General features: G+C 37.1%; 2 protein-coding genes across 2 annotated transcripts in view; one reads left to right on the top strand and one right to left on the bottom strand.

Moving 5' to 3' along the window:
- Positions 1-9,854: 9,854 nt before the first annotated feature.
- foxg1b (forkhead box G1b) lies at positions 9,855-10,916 on the bottom strand. The gene has a single exon (XM_072660749.1). The coding sequence runs from the start codon at positions 10,914-10,916 to the stop codon at positions 9,855-9,857; it is 1,062 nt and encodes a 353-aa protein (XP_072516850.1).
- Positions 10,917-12,179: 1,263 nt separating this feature from the next.
- acyp2 (acylphosphatase 2, muscle type) overlaps positions 12,180-14,205 on the top strand; it is an 18,873-nt gene continuing 16,847 nt past the window's right edge. The window contains exon 1 of the mRNA XM_072660613.1: positions 12,180-12,250. The gene's annotated coding sequence lies outside the window, so the exon portion shown is untranslated. The remainder of the gene's footprint in view (positions 12,251-14,205) is intronic.

The raw sequence follows: 14,205 nt of genomic DNA, 5'->3' as shown, positions 1-14,205 counted from the left end.
GGTAAGTAAGAGAGGTCTGAAGCAGAAGAAACGTAAATGTTTGACCCTACTGTCAACAAAAATGATCCAGAATTTAACACATATTTTTCTAAATTTACCAGTTTGCTAATATACAAATTATTCATGATAGTTATTAGGAGAATTCAAAAGTAAAATAAAGGTAAAGTACAGATTTGACCCACTTTAAATCCATATATAGTCAAATTCAGGATTTATCAAAATGTGCAAAACCTGCAATTTATACATTTCAAAAATATAGATATTTACAAATAAATTAAACTATCAATTGTATTAATCAATTAATGTGTGTACAATGTACGTACCGGATATAGAATTTAGAGTTTGTTTTTATCTTCTTGTAATATTTAAAAATGGAACTCAGTCCAGTTAGTATGTTTCTTCCCTAATATCAATTATATACTTAAGTTTAAAAATTATAAACATAAGCAAGGTCAGGTAAAAATATTTAGCCTTCATTGTTTTTCTTTTCTATAGTAAAAAAAAGCATATATAATTTCACCCCATTGCTCGCCCTCTATTTAATTACATTACAAACAAGAATAGAGATAAATAATGGTGGTCCAACCCTATCTGTGAGTTGTTTTTATACTGGAACCATCTCTGCACTGGTTTGCTTGTCTTTGAATCTGTGGCATCCAGGCCAACAGACTAAACAAAAGGAAAGTTTGGAAATATGACTGTGAGATTTGGGACAAGGGAACAAAAGAAGGCTTATTGCAGGTTCTTTAACGCCGGAGAGGGGGCACACCAGAAGACAGTTTAAGCTACACCACAATATAAACTCATTTTACCATGAAGGCAGATCATGCAGTCCACATTTCAAAATTTCATGCACAAATATCCTAATATCCAAGTTTTTTTCCTGAATTCACTGTTCACTAATATTTTATTTTATACAGTATCATTCCTTTCATTCAGCTAATTTTACTTTTACCAGGTAGAATAGATAAAACGGCATAGTGAAACAATTGTAATGCTTGTTAAATTGAAATACACCCAAACATTCACACACACAGTGAAATAGTTTGGTTAAATAATAACCCAAGGCATAATACTTGGAGCAACATTATGTGTAAATTACTCAGTATTATTGTACACAGTTTAAGCATATCCATATAAAAATGTTGATACTGAAATAATAATAAAATAACTATGAAACTTAATTGGGCTGAATAATGAATAGAAAGTGCCAGTGGCTGTTTTTCCAGCTTGTGTTTAGCTGTATCCCGTGTATTCACAAGTTAGAACTATTTTGATTGCATAATATTCTGTGAACAAAGTGAAAGGCATTTTGAATGGAATTGATGTTTGGCAAGAAGGTTATTTTTCATCTTGCGCAATAAGACTGTCAGTGGAGGTGGACGTCTGTGAAATCCCCTATTGAGATATATATAAGAAATTCACTCAGTTTTAGAAGCTGTTCTGAGCAAATGTTTTTATTTTATTATTATTTCTTGGCGGTCCATACAGGCTTTTATAGAGTCTACATTCTTTCCACCAAACCTCACTAACTATGGCTACACTGTGTTGCTTCTATGGTTGTTTACCACTGTTGTTTACTCTGTCACAAACCAGATGGTCGTTGACAAATCCTCTATTAGTAAATCCTCTATTATTAGTATTCATACTGGCATATTATAGATCATTATCGTTATCATTATGTATTTGCTTAATTTAACATATAAAAAATTATTGTGGCATGTGAAATACATTTTAAAATAAATAGCAATATATATATATATATAGGGTGCCCAATCTTTTGCATACGACTCTATGTACACATGTATAAAATATATATAAATAAATCAATATTTAATATAATTTATTTACACAGATATTTAATGACCTTTAGGTTTAGTAATTTACATAATTTTGTGTAAATTAACTTCGTATCATTAACACAATTTGTTTGGGGTCTCTACACTAATATGCAAATAGCAATAACAATAATACTTATTGTATTTGTTGTTATTATTATTATTATTATTATTATTAATGTTGTTGTTGTTATTATTAATGGCTTTTTGCTGGGATTTTAATAGATGTCAGAGATGTACAAATATGCAGGGTTTGATCATCACTGATTTGACCACTCAGACTCCTCAGCAGCAGACAAGGAAAATGTGGGAACAAATAAAAAAAAAAGCTCTAATAATTTTCCAACACAGCTCACACAATGTCCTGTGCACCATGAAAGGTAAAATAACTGAACAATTGTGCTGCTCTAAGAAGCACAGACAAGTTTATTTTAAATATTTATTTATTTAGTTATGAATAATAGCAAATGTTTATTTCTTTACCATTATTCATGTCACTTTAAGGAACCTTCATAAGTACTGCATTGCAGTGATATTGATATTATTTATATTACATTGGTATCTTCATGGTTTATACCGGCAATACATATTATATTAAATAAAAGACAAATTATTACCAATAAAGTTTAAATAACATAGAAAAAAGTAATAAAAAACAATAACATTATAATTGTTGAGAATATGCAGACCTGTTTTTAATGGTGACGAGCATGAGCAGAAATGAGTGAAACTGTACAATTTTGAATTACTACTTTACATTATTTGCTTTTTTTAAGGTTTAATAATAAAAATCATTTATTGAGTTGTAAAATTAGTGGATTTTTTATAAGCGGAAAAGGGTGGCTGTTCTGTTTTCAGCATCAGCATTTCACCATTTGGTCATATTTATGCAACCATTTTTAATAACGATAATAAACAATGCAACTTACAACAAAGAATCTTTACGTTTAGATTCCTGTTCTTCTAATAAGCAGAAGACTCCTTGGTCTTGCCTTCAGGAATGCCGGACGCTCTTCTCCAGTCCTCTGTTCCTTGCTCACATCCCAAAACAGGTCACTTAGAACTTCAGCAGAGTCATGTGGAGCCTCTACTTGAGTGCTACTAATGTTATGCAGTCATCTCCACTAATGTCCACTCCTGCGTAAAGTTTTGTCTTTAAAAGGCACTGTTGTGTCTTCACACCAAAAGCTGATGGAGAAAACTCTTGCCTGGGTTCCTGTTTAATAGGGGGCATTTGAAGACATCTGCTGTACTCAGGACATTTCCAACTTACAGCCTTAAAAACAAAGGTGCCAAGAGTTTTTGGAGAAGAGCCACTCTTGATAAATAAATATCTTTCAGTGGCTTGTAGGTTATGTGCACACGTTTATGATGTTTAACACCTTGGAATTAATAATTATATAATTAATATTAAAAATTATTTAGCTTAACAGATTTTGTGGAGTCCTGCAGGGTTCTATTTTAGGGCCAATGAAACTGCTAAAAAAAACTATGGCAGTAATGAGGTTTCGGTTTTAGCTGACATACATTTGTTAAAGGGTTTAAGAGGTTAAAGAATGGTTGCATAATGAAATGCTTATATATATAATTATATATAATTATTATATATAATTACCTGTTTTTCCCCTGAAACCATACATTTAAAAGAACCTTTTAGAAACCTTTGTTGGTAACTGCTTCTTGCAGCTTGATTGACTATCCGAACATGACAGCACTGTTTTCTTGCTGGATCTGGTCGATAAAGTAGCCAGAAGAGCAATTGTATGTCCGTGCATTTGATTATAATAATGTCTCTAAACAAAAAAGATCCACCAATCCAATCTTCAGAAAAGTGAAGAGTCTTTTGAAGGCAGAATTTAGAAAGAGTACAGATTTCCTTGCACTAAACATAAATAAGCAGGCTGACTTTCCATTGTTGAAAAGGCAATAGCCCTTGGTAATTGTAGCTATCACAAAGGGACATTGCGTGACAGCAGTCCAAAAGGGACAGAGGTCCTTTAAGGTAAAACCGAGCACCTCAGTGCGCATGTGCGACGTTGGGACGGGAGGCTTCAGAGATTTGGAGGTTAGTCTCAAAGTGTGAGGGTTAAAAATGGACCATTACATCCCAACCTCCTAATCCCTTTCCAGCAGAGGTGTTTCCACAAGGCCGCCTTGTGTGTGTGTGTGTGTCCCTAGCATGCAGGGATCGAAATGCTGGCTTCAGAATGGTGCCAGGCTTGCTAATGGGACAGGACATGAAGGAGGTCAACTGGATCTGCTTCAGGAATTCTTTTCTGTTGCAGAATTTTTGGATTGTTTAACTTTTCTTTGGCAGTGAAAAGGATACTCCCCAATCCTTTATGTGTATGTACACCCAGTCCGCCATAACATTAAAACCACTGATGTGAAGTGAAGTGAATAACATTGATTATCCCGTTCCAGTGGCACCTGTCAAGGGGTGGGATGTACAAATTAGGCAGTACGTGAACAGTCAGATGATTTGATGGAAGCAGGGAAAAATGGCTAAGAGTAAAAATCTGAGACAGAAGGTGTGATGGCTAGATGACTCGAACATCAGAGCTTCTCCAAAACGTCAGGTCTTTTTAGATGTTCCCAGTATGCAGGGGCCAGTACCTACCAAAAGTGCCCCAAGGAAGGACAACCGGCGAACCGGTGATCATGGGCACCTAAGGCTCATTGATGTGATCCATGGTGGTCCCACTTCACAACTTACAGGACCTTAAAGGATTTGCTAATGTATTGGTGCCTTCAGATGTCTTGTGGAGTACCTGCTATACTAGGTCAGAACTGTTTTAGCTGCAATTAGGGGACCTACACAACATTAGACTGGTGGTTTTATTGTTATGGCCAATCGATGTATACATTGAAACATTTGTATAGGTTCTTTAAAGAATTACATAGAAGAGGTTTTCTTTGTATATATATATATATATATTGTATATAAATGAAGAACCATTTATGCTTTCAGATGGTTCTTTGGGGGTTCCTTATACAGCTGTTCCCATCACTAAAAAACAAGTACAAGAATTAATTGGTAAAGAAGTTATATAAGGAACCCATAAATGGTTCTTCATTTATATACAATTTATATATATATATATATATATATATATATATATATATATATATATATACAAAGAAAACCTCTTGTATGTAATTCTATAAAGAACCTATAAAAATGCTTCAATGTATACATCGATTGGCCATAACAATAAAACCACCAGTCTAATATTGTGTAGGTCCCCTAATTGCAGCTAAACTGAACAGGAAATACCCACACCTCATTTACAAACCTGCTTCTGTAAAGATCTGTTCATTGAAAAGCTCTCAGAAATGGTTCTATTCATTAAAAAGTAGTTCTTCTAAGGGCTCACAGTCTTACTGCAACCCTCTTTTTGATGCCTTTATAGTTAAGAGGGTAGCTCTGTGACTCCTGATGTCCGTGTCTCCGTTTCCAGACTATTTTGTCTGTTTCTTCAGGGCAGCTGTTGCTAGTAACGGGTGTAGACCTCAGTCCACTGGGGGTCTGGAGAACGGATTACATGCAGTTTTGTTAGCAGTGACCTGAAAAGGAAGTTGCTCAGTGTGCCGCAGTAGTAACCTCTGAACCCCTGTATTCACTCGCCCCCTCACACTGAAGGGGGTTGTTTCGAGTCTTTACAAAAAGCTGGGTTTCCAAAGCTTTCAGCTATTCTAACAACACACATTTAGGAAGAGAGGAGGAAGAGGAGCAGGTTGGATTAGTGGCATTACCTACAGCTAAGACATCTTTACTGCAGCCAATTTTTTTGATCAAACAGAGGAAGTATGTATGTGCTGCTGTGTTTGATTTACAGTGTTTCCAATTTTTTGTGGCTTGAAATTAAGGTGTTAACTGTCAGAGATGAGAGTGTAATAAGAGGTAGTAATAGTAAATATGGTATCTTATATACTATTAGCTAAAAGTATGTATAAATATATTATATTAGACAATGTATATATATATATACAGACTATATATGCATATGTATATGTATATGTATATATGTATATATATATATATATATATATATATATATATATATATATATATATATATACATACATACATACATACAATTAGACAATATTAGAACTACTATAATATTGGAATATATATATATATATATATATATATATATATATATACCCGTTTCTTTGATATGTAGCCTTTCATGTATGTGCTGTAATATAGTGTATTCTAAGAAATAAAATATTACAACTGCATATATAATATATATAAGTATATATAATATATATATAAGTATATATATGTCTGGGCACCCCTGGTGTAAATGTACACATCCTTTCCACAGACCTTTACAGAGCAAACAAAACTTCAATGTTAAAACATTTTTTCAGAGAACAACTCCTGATTATCTTATTATCTTATCTTATTATATTGTACTTCTGAATATATTTTTTAAATAGCCAGCTTTGGGAGGACAAATAAAATACAAACATGCAGACAACAAAAAAATACATAATTGATTATAGAAAGAATAAAGAAATTAAAGAATTAACAAGGGACTTGAAAAGTAATGATTTAGACCAATTAAGACCACTGGTGTGTGTGATTTGTTCTGTATGATTGTTGCATAGGAACAACTTCTGTAAGTGTGTGTGTATGAGTGTGTGTGTGTGTGTGTGTGTGTGTGATTATTATTTTCTGCATTTAACAATATACAAGTGTATTTCCGCGCGTGCATGTGGAGGATATGTCTGAGCTGAGCTGAAGAAACATATTGACACAATCCTGATGTACCAGCTCTAGTCCAGAAGTGTTGAAGTGATGTATGATATATGGGCTACCACACTTGTGTGTTTGTGTGTGCGCGCGCTTTCTTTTTAGAGTCGCGTGCAGTGTTTATTTAGACTGGTGTCTGTTGACTCTTGTTTAGAGACATGTATTAAGTGAAGATGACGCAGCTTGTGATGAACGTATTTGTCTATTTTTTGATTAGTGGAACCTGCTGACTGGCGCGCGCTGAGATGAAGGTGTAGAATAGTACAGGTGTGTAGCTTTTTATCCTAGCCTATGTTTGGAGGGGGGGGGGTGTTTTGAGGGAAGCGTCATGGCCCTCCAGAATCTTTTTTTATGGTGGAGTTTAATTTAGTATCAGTGACAATAAATCAGGAGAGAGAGAGAGAGAGAGAGAGAGAGAGAGAGAGAGAGAGAGAGGAGAGTTTGTTCTTAAATGAGAAGAGCTGGATGAGGAAGATCTGCTCCGATACTGCAAAGGAAGGGGAGGTCGGTGCGGTGTGTGATAATATTTATTTATTTATTTATTTATTTAATTGTTTGTAGGAATTTTTATTAGGTCAATTCAGTTCATATTTTACATGATTTATTTTTCTTAGTTAGTTATTTTATCCTTTCTTTATTAATTGCCTTTTTGTGTTCTTATTTAATGCACTCATATCGCTATTTATCTCGTGAGTTTTGAACCCCGATATTATGACTGGCACTTCCATGATTCCAAGCCTTCCCAGATTTCCAGGAAATAAAAATATAAATTTCCTCAGCAGGCGCTCGCGCTGTTTATTCGAAATTTTATCTGTTCGCAATTTACCGCCAGTTTTCTGAGCTGTAGGACTGACCACTGGCCTCGGAACTGGTCAGTGAAGACCTCGCTCATGTAGCTCTGAATCTGAACCTAGCCGGTGTTTGCGACCGTGTTTATGAGCAGAGGCTGTTTTAGCTCTGAAGCTCGTGCGTGTGTGGGTGCGTTATTGAGAGGTGGTGTCTCACACGCGGGCGCAACATTGTAATATGTAAACACGTAAAATGGGTAAACGGCAGAATGGCACTACTATCTAGTACAGAAGAAGCTAAGAGTCTAAAGTAAAGCAATGAGATCAGAATCCCCAGGCCTGAAGGCAATCATGCATGTGCAAGTCAAATTCACCAGCGTAGCATTAATACAGCGAATAAAAATATGTAGTGTTTAATAAGAATAGCGGTAAGAATTCAATTAAAATAATAACTCAGCCTGTTGTTTTGGTGTATTTAATTACACGTGCAGATAGTACTAGTAGTACAGATTGTACTAGGACATAACAGCAGTGTCACGTTTGATTGTGTCTATATGTGTGTAAGCATATATACTAGGTATACAGATTATAAATATATTAGACTGTATAGTATATATATATTCATTCATATGTATACACATATAATGATCATATATTAAGTATGCATACATGGGCTATATTTTTGCCTTGTATGTGAATACATATGTAAATACTAATTATAGTATATTTATATTTATAAATATATGTGTATAGATGACCACACTTGACAGTCCATATATTCTAATAAGACATTTCATATATTCTAATGTATGTCATATTTGAAATCCACATATATGCGTGCGGGTTGTTTGCTTGCTTTGACCCAATGGTCAGTTCCTACACAGCAGCGATTTGACTCTACCAAGGTTGCTAATGTACCTAATATATCTTCTATTGTTTTTAATATACTCATATAAAGTATGAAACACTGCCTTTACTGTATGGAGTAACATTACTGAGTCTCTCGAGCTTTTTTGTAACTAGATGTTTTGCTGTTTCATTGAACAGTGATGACTTAATCTGAAGATCTAGATTTAGGTCATACCCTCAGGATAGGCAGTGTTACAGATAGGTGGTGTTATTCTGTTCAGAGACGTTGAGAAGAAATTTGCGACTGAGCAAATGATGGGACGACGGAGCTGCACATGTCTCAAAAAATCAAAGCACTCTGTGTTAATACAGAAATATTACAATACTTTATTTCTTTGTTCTGAACCAGGTTCAGTATTTCTGTACAGAAAGGTAGTAGTAGTAATAATAATAATAATAATAATAATAATAAACAAGCAACCTAGTACAAACGCACATTGGATGGCTAATGGTAACTAAAAGTGCCAAATAAATCAACAAAAAACCCAAATGAACTGAAGCTACAGTTTAACAAACCAAGTTTCTCCACCGGATCAAACACAAGATAATCCGAAAGGAAAAACGTAGGCTGGAGGTGATGGTGGGTGAGGCGAGCAAATTTCTAAAAAAAAGAAAAGGTCACAAGAAATGCCACAGCCGTGACAGGGAAGGTCAGTGAAGGTGTAAAAAAAAAAGAAAGAAGAAAACTTCTGATCATCCATAATATTGCTTCTGTGCTCAAATTCCTCCACCCATTAAACCTCCACTTGGTGGCTGGGCTGTGAACACATTGCTGAGTAATACTGAAACCCTACTGTCACCATGTTTAACAGTCATATCAGCACATGCGCTCTCCCAGCGCTAGCTCAAAGGCCCGCGCTGACAAACCGAGCTCTCAAAATAAATAAATAACAACAAACAAACGCCAAATAAGAGGTAAATCAGTGGGTAAACATTGCATATCATCTGATAACTCGTCAGCACACTGCTAAAATTCATTGTCAGGACGCATGAAGACCTGAGTTTTGTCTTTTAAAAACAAAAAAAAAAACCTTCTCCTTTTTGTCAACCCTGAATGAACGTGTTAAGGCGTATTCACAGTACGGGACGTTCAATAATCACAGAGGAGGAGAAGAATAAGAGCCAAGCTACTAAGACAGAGAGAGAGAGAGAAAAGAGAGAGAGAGAGAGAGAGAGAGAGAGAGAGAGAGAGAAAGAGAGATGCTCTCAGCATGTTTAATAAATACAAAAACGTGGATTGTCATTCACAACATAATGGTTCATTTCTTTTTAAATAAAAATAATGAATAATAACAATTATGATGATAATAATAATAATCATACAAAACACATATATATGTATTGCCTTTGGCGTGACATCATACTACCATTACAAAATTATTTCTATATTTAAATAGGTATAAAAAAGGGAAAAAATCGAAACAAAGGTGGACCAAGAATAGATCCTTGCAGAACGCCAAAAAAGGGAGAACTTGCGTGTTGCGTGTTTTGGGGGGCACGTGAAGGGTCCTGGGACAGTTTGTTTATGTTCCTAATGTTTCCCCTAATCGCTCAGCTGAGGAACGAGCTGGGTGCCACCCGCTTGTGGTGTGCTAGCACTCCGGAAAAACCGCTGGAAAGCGTGGAGGAGAAGGACGGTAAGCTAGTTCTTAGCGATTCCGGGGAGCTGCCGGAGATGCCGTACCCCGGCGCGCTCTGGAGGCTTTGAGGCTGCTGTGGCCCGGCCACGAAGTAGCCATCGTGCCCGGCGAGTAGTCCAGCCGGGGGCGAGCTGACGTTGTAGCCGCCCAGCACGGGACGCGCGTCACCGTTTGAGATCGCCTCGGCGCCGGGCAGCAGTGAGCCGTACGCCGTCGAGTGTCCCTGGTTGAGGAAGGTGTGCGCTGAGCCGTTGTAGTGCGGGTGGTGGTGGTGGTGATGCGGGTGGAGCGGCAGGAAGGGCGACAGTTGCCAGTAGAGGGGATTGCTCGCGCGCTCGCCCAGCCCGAGTCCCAGGGGCGCGAAGCGGAGCCCCCTTTTCATTACCAGCTTGCCACGCGATGTGGCCGAGCGCCGGCGCAGTTTGCCGGTGGTTCCGCCGATGAAGACGTCGTCACTGGATGGGTCCAGCATCCAGTAGTTGCCCTTGCCCGGGTCGTCGTAGTGGCGCGGAACCTTCACGAAGCACTTGTTCAAGCTCAGGTTGTGGCGGATGGAGTTCTGCCAGCCCTGCTTGTGCTCCCGGTAGTAGGGGAAGTTCTTCATGATGAACTCGTAGATTCCGTTGAGGGTCAGCCGCTTCTCGGGGCTCTGCCGGATGGCCATCATGATGAGCGCGTTGTAGCTGAACGGGGGCTTGTCGTGCTTGCCCCCTTTACCCTGGTGATGTTGTTGCTGCTGTTGCTGATGTTGTTGGTGCTCCTGCTGCTCAGCGTCCGCTCCCGCGCGTTCTTGTTCGTGCTCTTCCTCCTCGTCCCGGGCTCGCTCGCGCTCCGGAGGCTCCCCCTCCATCCCCGCGGGTCTCTCCGGGAGCGCGGCGCCCTCCTCCTCCTCCAGCTTGGATGGCAGCAGGAGGCTCTTGATGCTGAACGACGTCGACTTCTGGACCATTGTGTGCTCGCGCTGATCACCCATGCCCCCCAAAACAAATCAGTATGAATAGATCCTTGGAAAATCGCAAACGGGTCACGCGCACCTGGACCGAGGACGCATCGCCGCGCGCTTGACGGGGCTTCGAGGACGCAGGAGTCGAGAAATTAGTAATTAAGCAGCAGGAAGCGACAGCAGCGGCTCATCGCGGGATGAAGGTGGAGGGGGAGGAGGAGGCGGAGGAGGAGGAAGAGGAGGAGGAGCTGGGAACTTGGTGAGAAATGTTTTCGCGCGACGCGCTCCTGCTTTTTGGCTTTATCCCGGAGCTCGAGCGCCTGACGTGCGCGCGGGAGGAGGGACGGGGAGAATAAACTCCACATTCATTCATGCACACACACACACACACACACACACACACACCCATACACACACACACACTCAGGGTGTGTTTAAGGAGCTCTCCGCGCGTGTTCTGACGTGTAGTGGGCGCTTCAGCAGTCAGGTTTATTAACTGTTTAGGCGTCTCGGTTGTTTGTTTGTTTGTTTGTTTGTTTGTTTGTTTGTTTGTTGTCTTGTTTGTTGTTTGTAAACGAGCGCATCCTAAAACAGATTAACACACGAGCTCAAATAAAGTCGACAATATCCATTCATACACGCGCTCCCCTACTGTATTTATTTATTTATTTATTTATTTATTTATCATATGGTCTGTAAACATTCATATACAACATAAACAAAACAAGTCAAATATTGAAAATCTAATTGATATAAATATGTGTGTGTGTTTATACACATAGTGCAAATTCAACCTGTACAAACAATCACTTTAGAGCATAATTCTCGTTATCAATAACAAAATTAATTTTAGACATAAATTAATCATGCATTTTATTTATTTTCTTTGCCAATTTTCCCCAGTGGTATGTTATGTTTACACATTTCTTTCTCAGGTGTGACTATTTTCATTCTAGCATGTAAAAACATTCGTCTCCTCTTTTGTATATAAATGTATTTGTTTATTTTATTTAATGTCTTAATGGTTCCCCGATGCACGCGTGGCTCTTAAATTCCACTTTAAAACAATGATAATTTATTAGAGTTACTGTTAATGTACTAAAGTGTGAAGTGCACTGACCTCTCTCATAAACTGAATGAGACTGGAGTGCCCCTAGCGGCTGCAGATACAAATTACAATTGATGTTTTTTTCTCCACCCGTTTTCACTCCCGCCCACCCGCTCTTTCAGGCTCAACAGCTCGAAGCGTTGGGTCAGCGACTGCGGAACACGTGAGAAGAGGAACCGTTGGCCAATCGTCGCGCAGGAGACGAGAAGCGGCCAGCCAACCACAGTGTAAAGAGACCGGGTTTGTCGGAAAACGGGTAGGAAAACAATTAGAATAATAAAATAACTCGAAAACCTGTGGTATTGATTTCCTCTTATTCCGTGTTTAGAGAGCTGCAGGGTTCGATGTTTGTGACCCAACGATACCAAAGGAAGGTTTTTTTTTTTTTAAAGACGTTTTAGAAGGATTTGGGGAGGATGTTGAAAACACACGAAGTCACAAAAATGGAAACGTTTAGGACACGTTTTTTAAATGAAATCACGAAAATGTGATGAATTAATACAACTTCTGTACCTAGATTTTTTTTAACAAATGAAGGAATCAATTGCGTAGTACGCGTTATTTAAAAATACATTTTGTTAAGGGATTTAGGTGAAATAAAAAAAATACATTTCTTTAAATTAATTAGTTTAATGATTAAAAACGTCAACCATTTAGGACAGGACAGTCAATACCTCTGCTGACTAAACCAGTAACACTTAATTCCGATTCTATGTCGAAAACTCAAATAAATAACTTGCTTTTGTTACACCTTACAAATGATCAACAACAACAACGAATGATCTCTTATAAAGCAAAAACGATTTATACAGAAAACGAATAATTATTGAAACGATAATCTCATTATTAACTGATCGATTGTTTAAGGAGTAACGCGGGGTTTTGAGACCCTAAACAAACCCTAAAAGAATCCCGAAACATCAGTATCACGTTTATTAGCAGATTTAAAATAATTGAGAAAAGGTTAGTTTCAGGTTGCCTTCAAATGTTGTTAATTAATACACTTCTTGCAAGTAAATGCAATGAACAAAAGTGACAAAACAGGTAATAGTGTTACCATAACGTCATTGCAAAGTTATTATAGTGTCAAAAAAGTTATGAAAATAAAAATGAAATCTAAGTGACTTCAAATTTTGGACTCTTTACCCACTTTAAATGAAGTTTTGGTCTCTGATTTTGGAAACACAGCTCTCTAAAACAAATTCTCAGACTTTAAATGCAACTTCTAAATTTCTTACAAACATCTAAACAGGCCTTTAGTTACATTGTGTTTTGTAACAACTACAGTTTTATATTTAAATGAAAAAAGATATGGACCAAAGGGACTGGAATTTCACTTATGGGACATTTCAATGTTGCTGAAAGTTTGGGAACCTCTTACATTCTTATAATTTAAATAATGTTTTTCTCTCATACTTTTCCATTACAGACCAAAAATGAGTTTTTTTTTAAAAAAAGGCAATGCAATTTAACAAATTCAGACTTGAAAGTCTACTATTTTTGATGTACCTAAACCACTGACTGTTATTGTAACCTAAACTGTAAAAAAAACACAGTTAAGTAGTACATACAAGGTTCTATATTCTATACTCCACAGTTTTCAGTTGTAACTCATGTTATCTTTTTTATACAAAATGTGTACAATAAGAATGTGTTGCTTTACCTAAGTAACCACGCCTTTATTTGTTTCTGAGTTTGTTGCCACCATTTCCCCAGGATGTCAATGCACTTGTGCCAGACAATCTTTTTTTATTTTATTTTAAGGAAATGTTGACATGATTCTTAAAGCTTACTCAATCCATATTTTCCATATTTTTTTTTGACTTATTTAACAAATTACTTGCCATTGTCACCATGTCTGTCAAGTGCACTTGTGTGTTTTCTAGATCTAACTGAATTTGATTCATTAAGAGAACTCAACTCATTAGAAAGTTATTGATTTCTAATATGCAGTATTATTATTTAGTTAAAATAGAAAGCAAGCCTACTTATCCATGCTCTGGAGTTACATTTTTACAATAACATTTTAAATTATTATTGTACTACATTTTATACTAGATTTTATTGTAGTATTATTTACCTTAACCTACTAAGGTTGCGTGTAAAATTGTGTGTAATTATTTTTTAACTTCATTCATTTTGCTCTGGAGAAACAGAAATTTTAAACAATTAAATACAATTTGATTAATAAACAAACAAATAATTAATAAA

The sequence above is a fragment of the Salminus brasiliensis genome, chromosome 17 (genome assembly GCF_030463535.1).
Source record: "Salminus brasiliensis chromosome 17, fSalBra1.hap2, whole genome shotgun sequence".
Lineage (NCBI taxonomy): Eukaryota > Metazoa > Chordata > Actinopteri > Characiformes > Bryconidae > Salminus > Salminus brasiliensis.
Note: the sequence above shows the minus strand (reverse complement) of the source record. Positions and strands in the feature narration are given on the sequence as shown.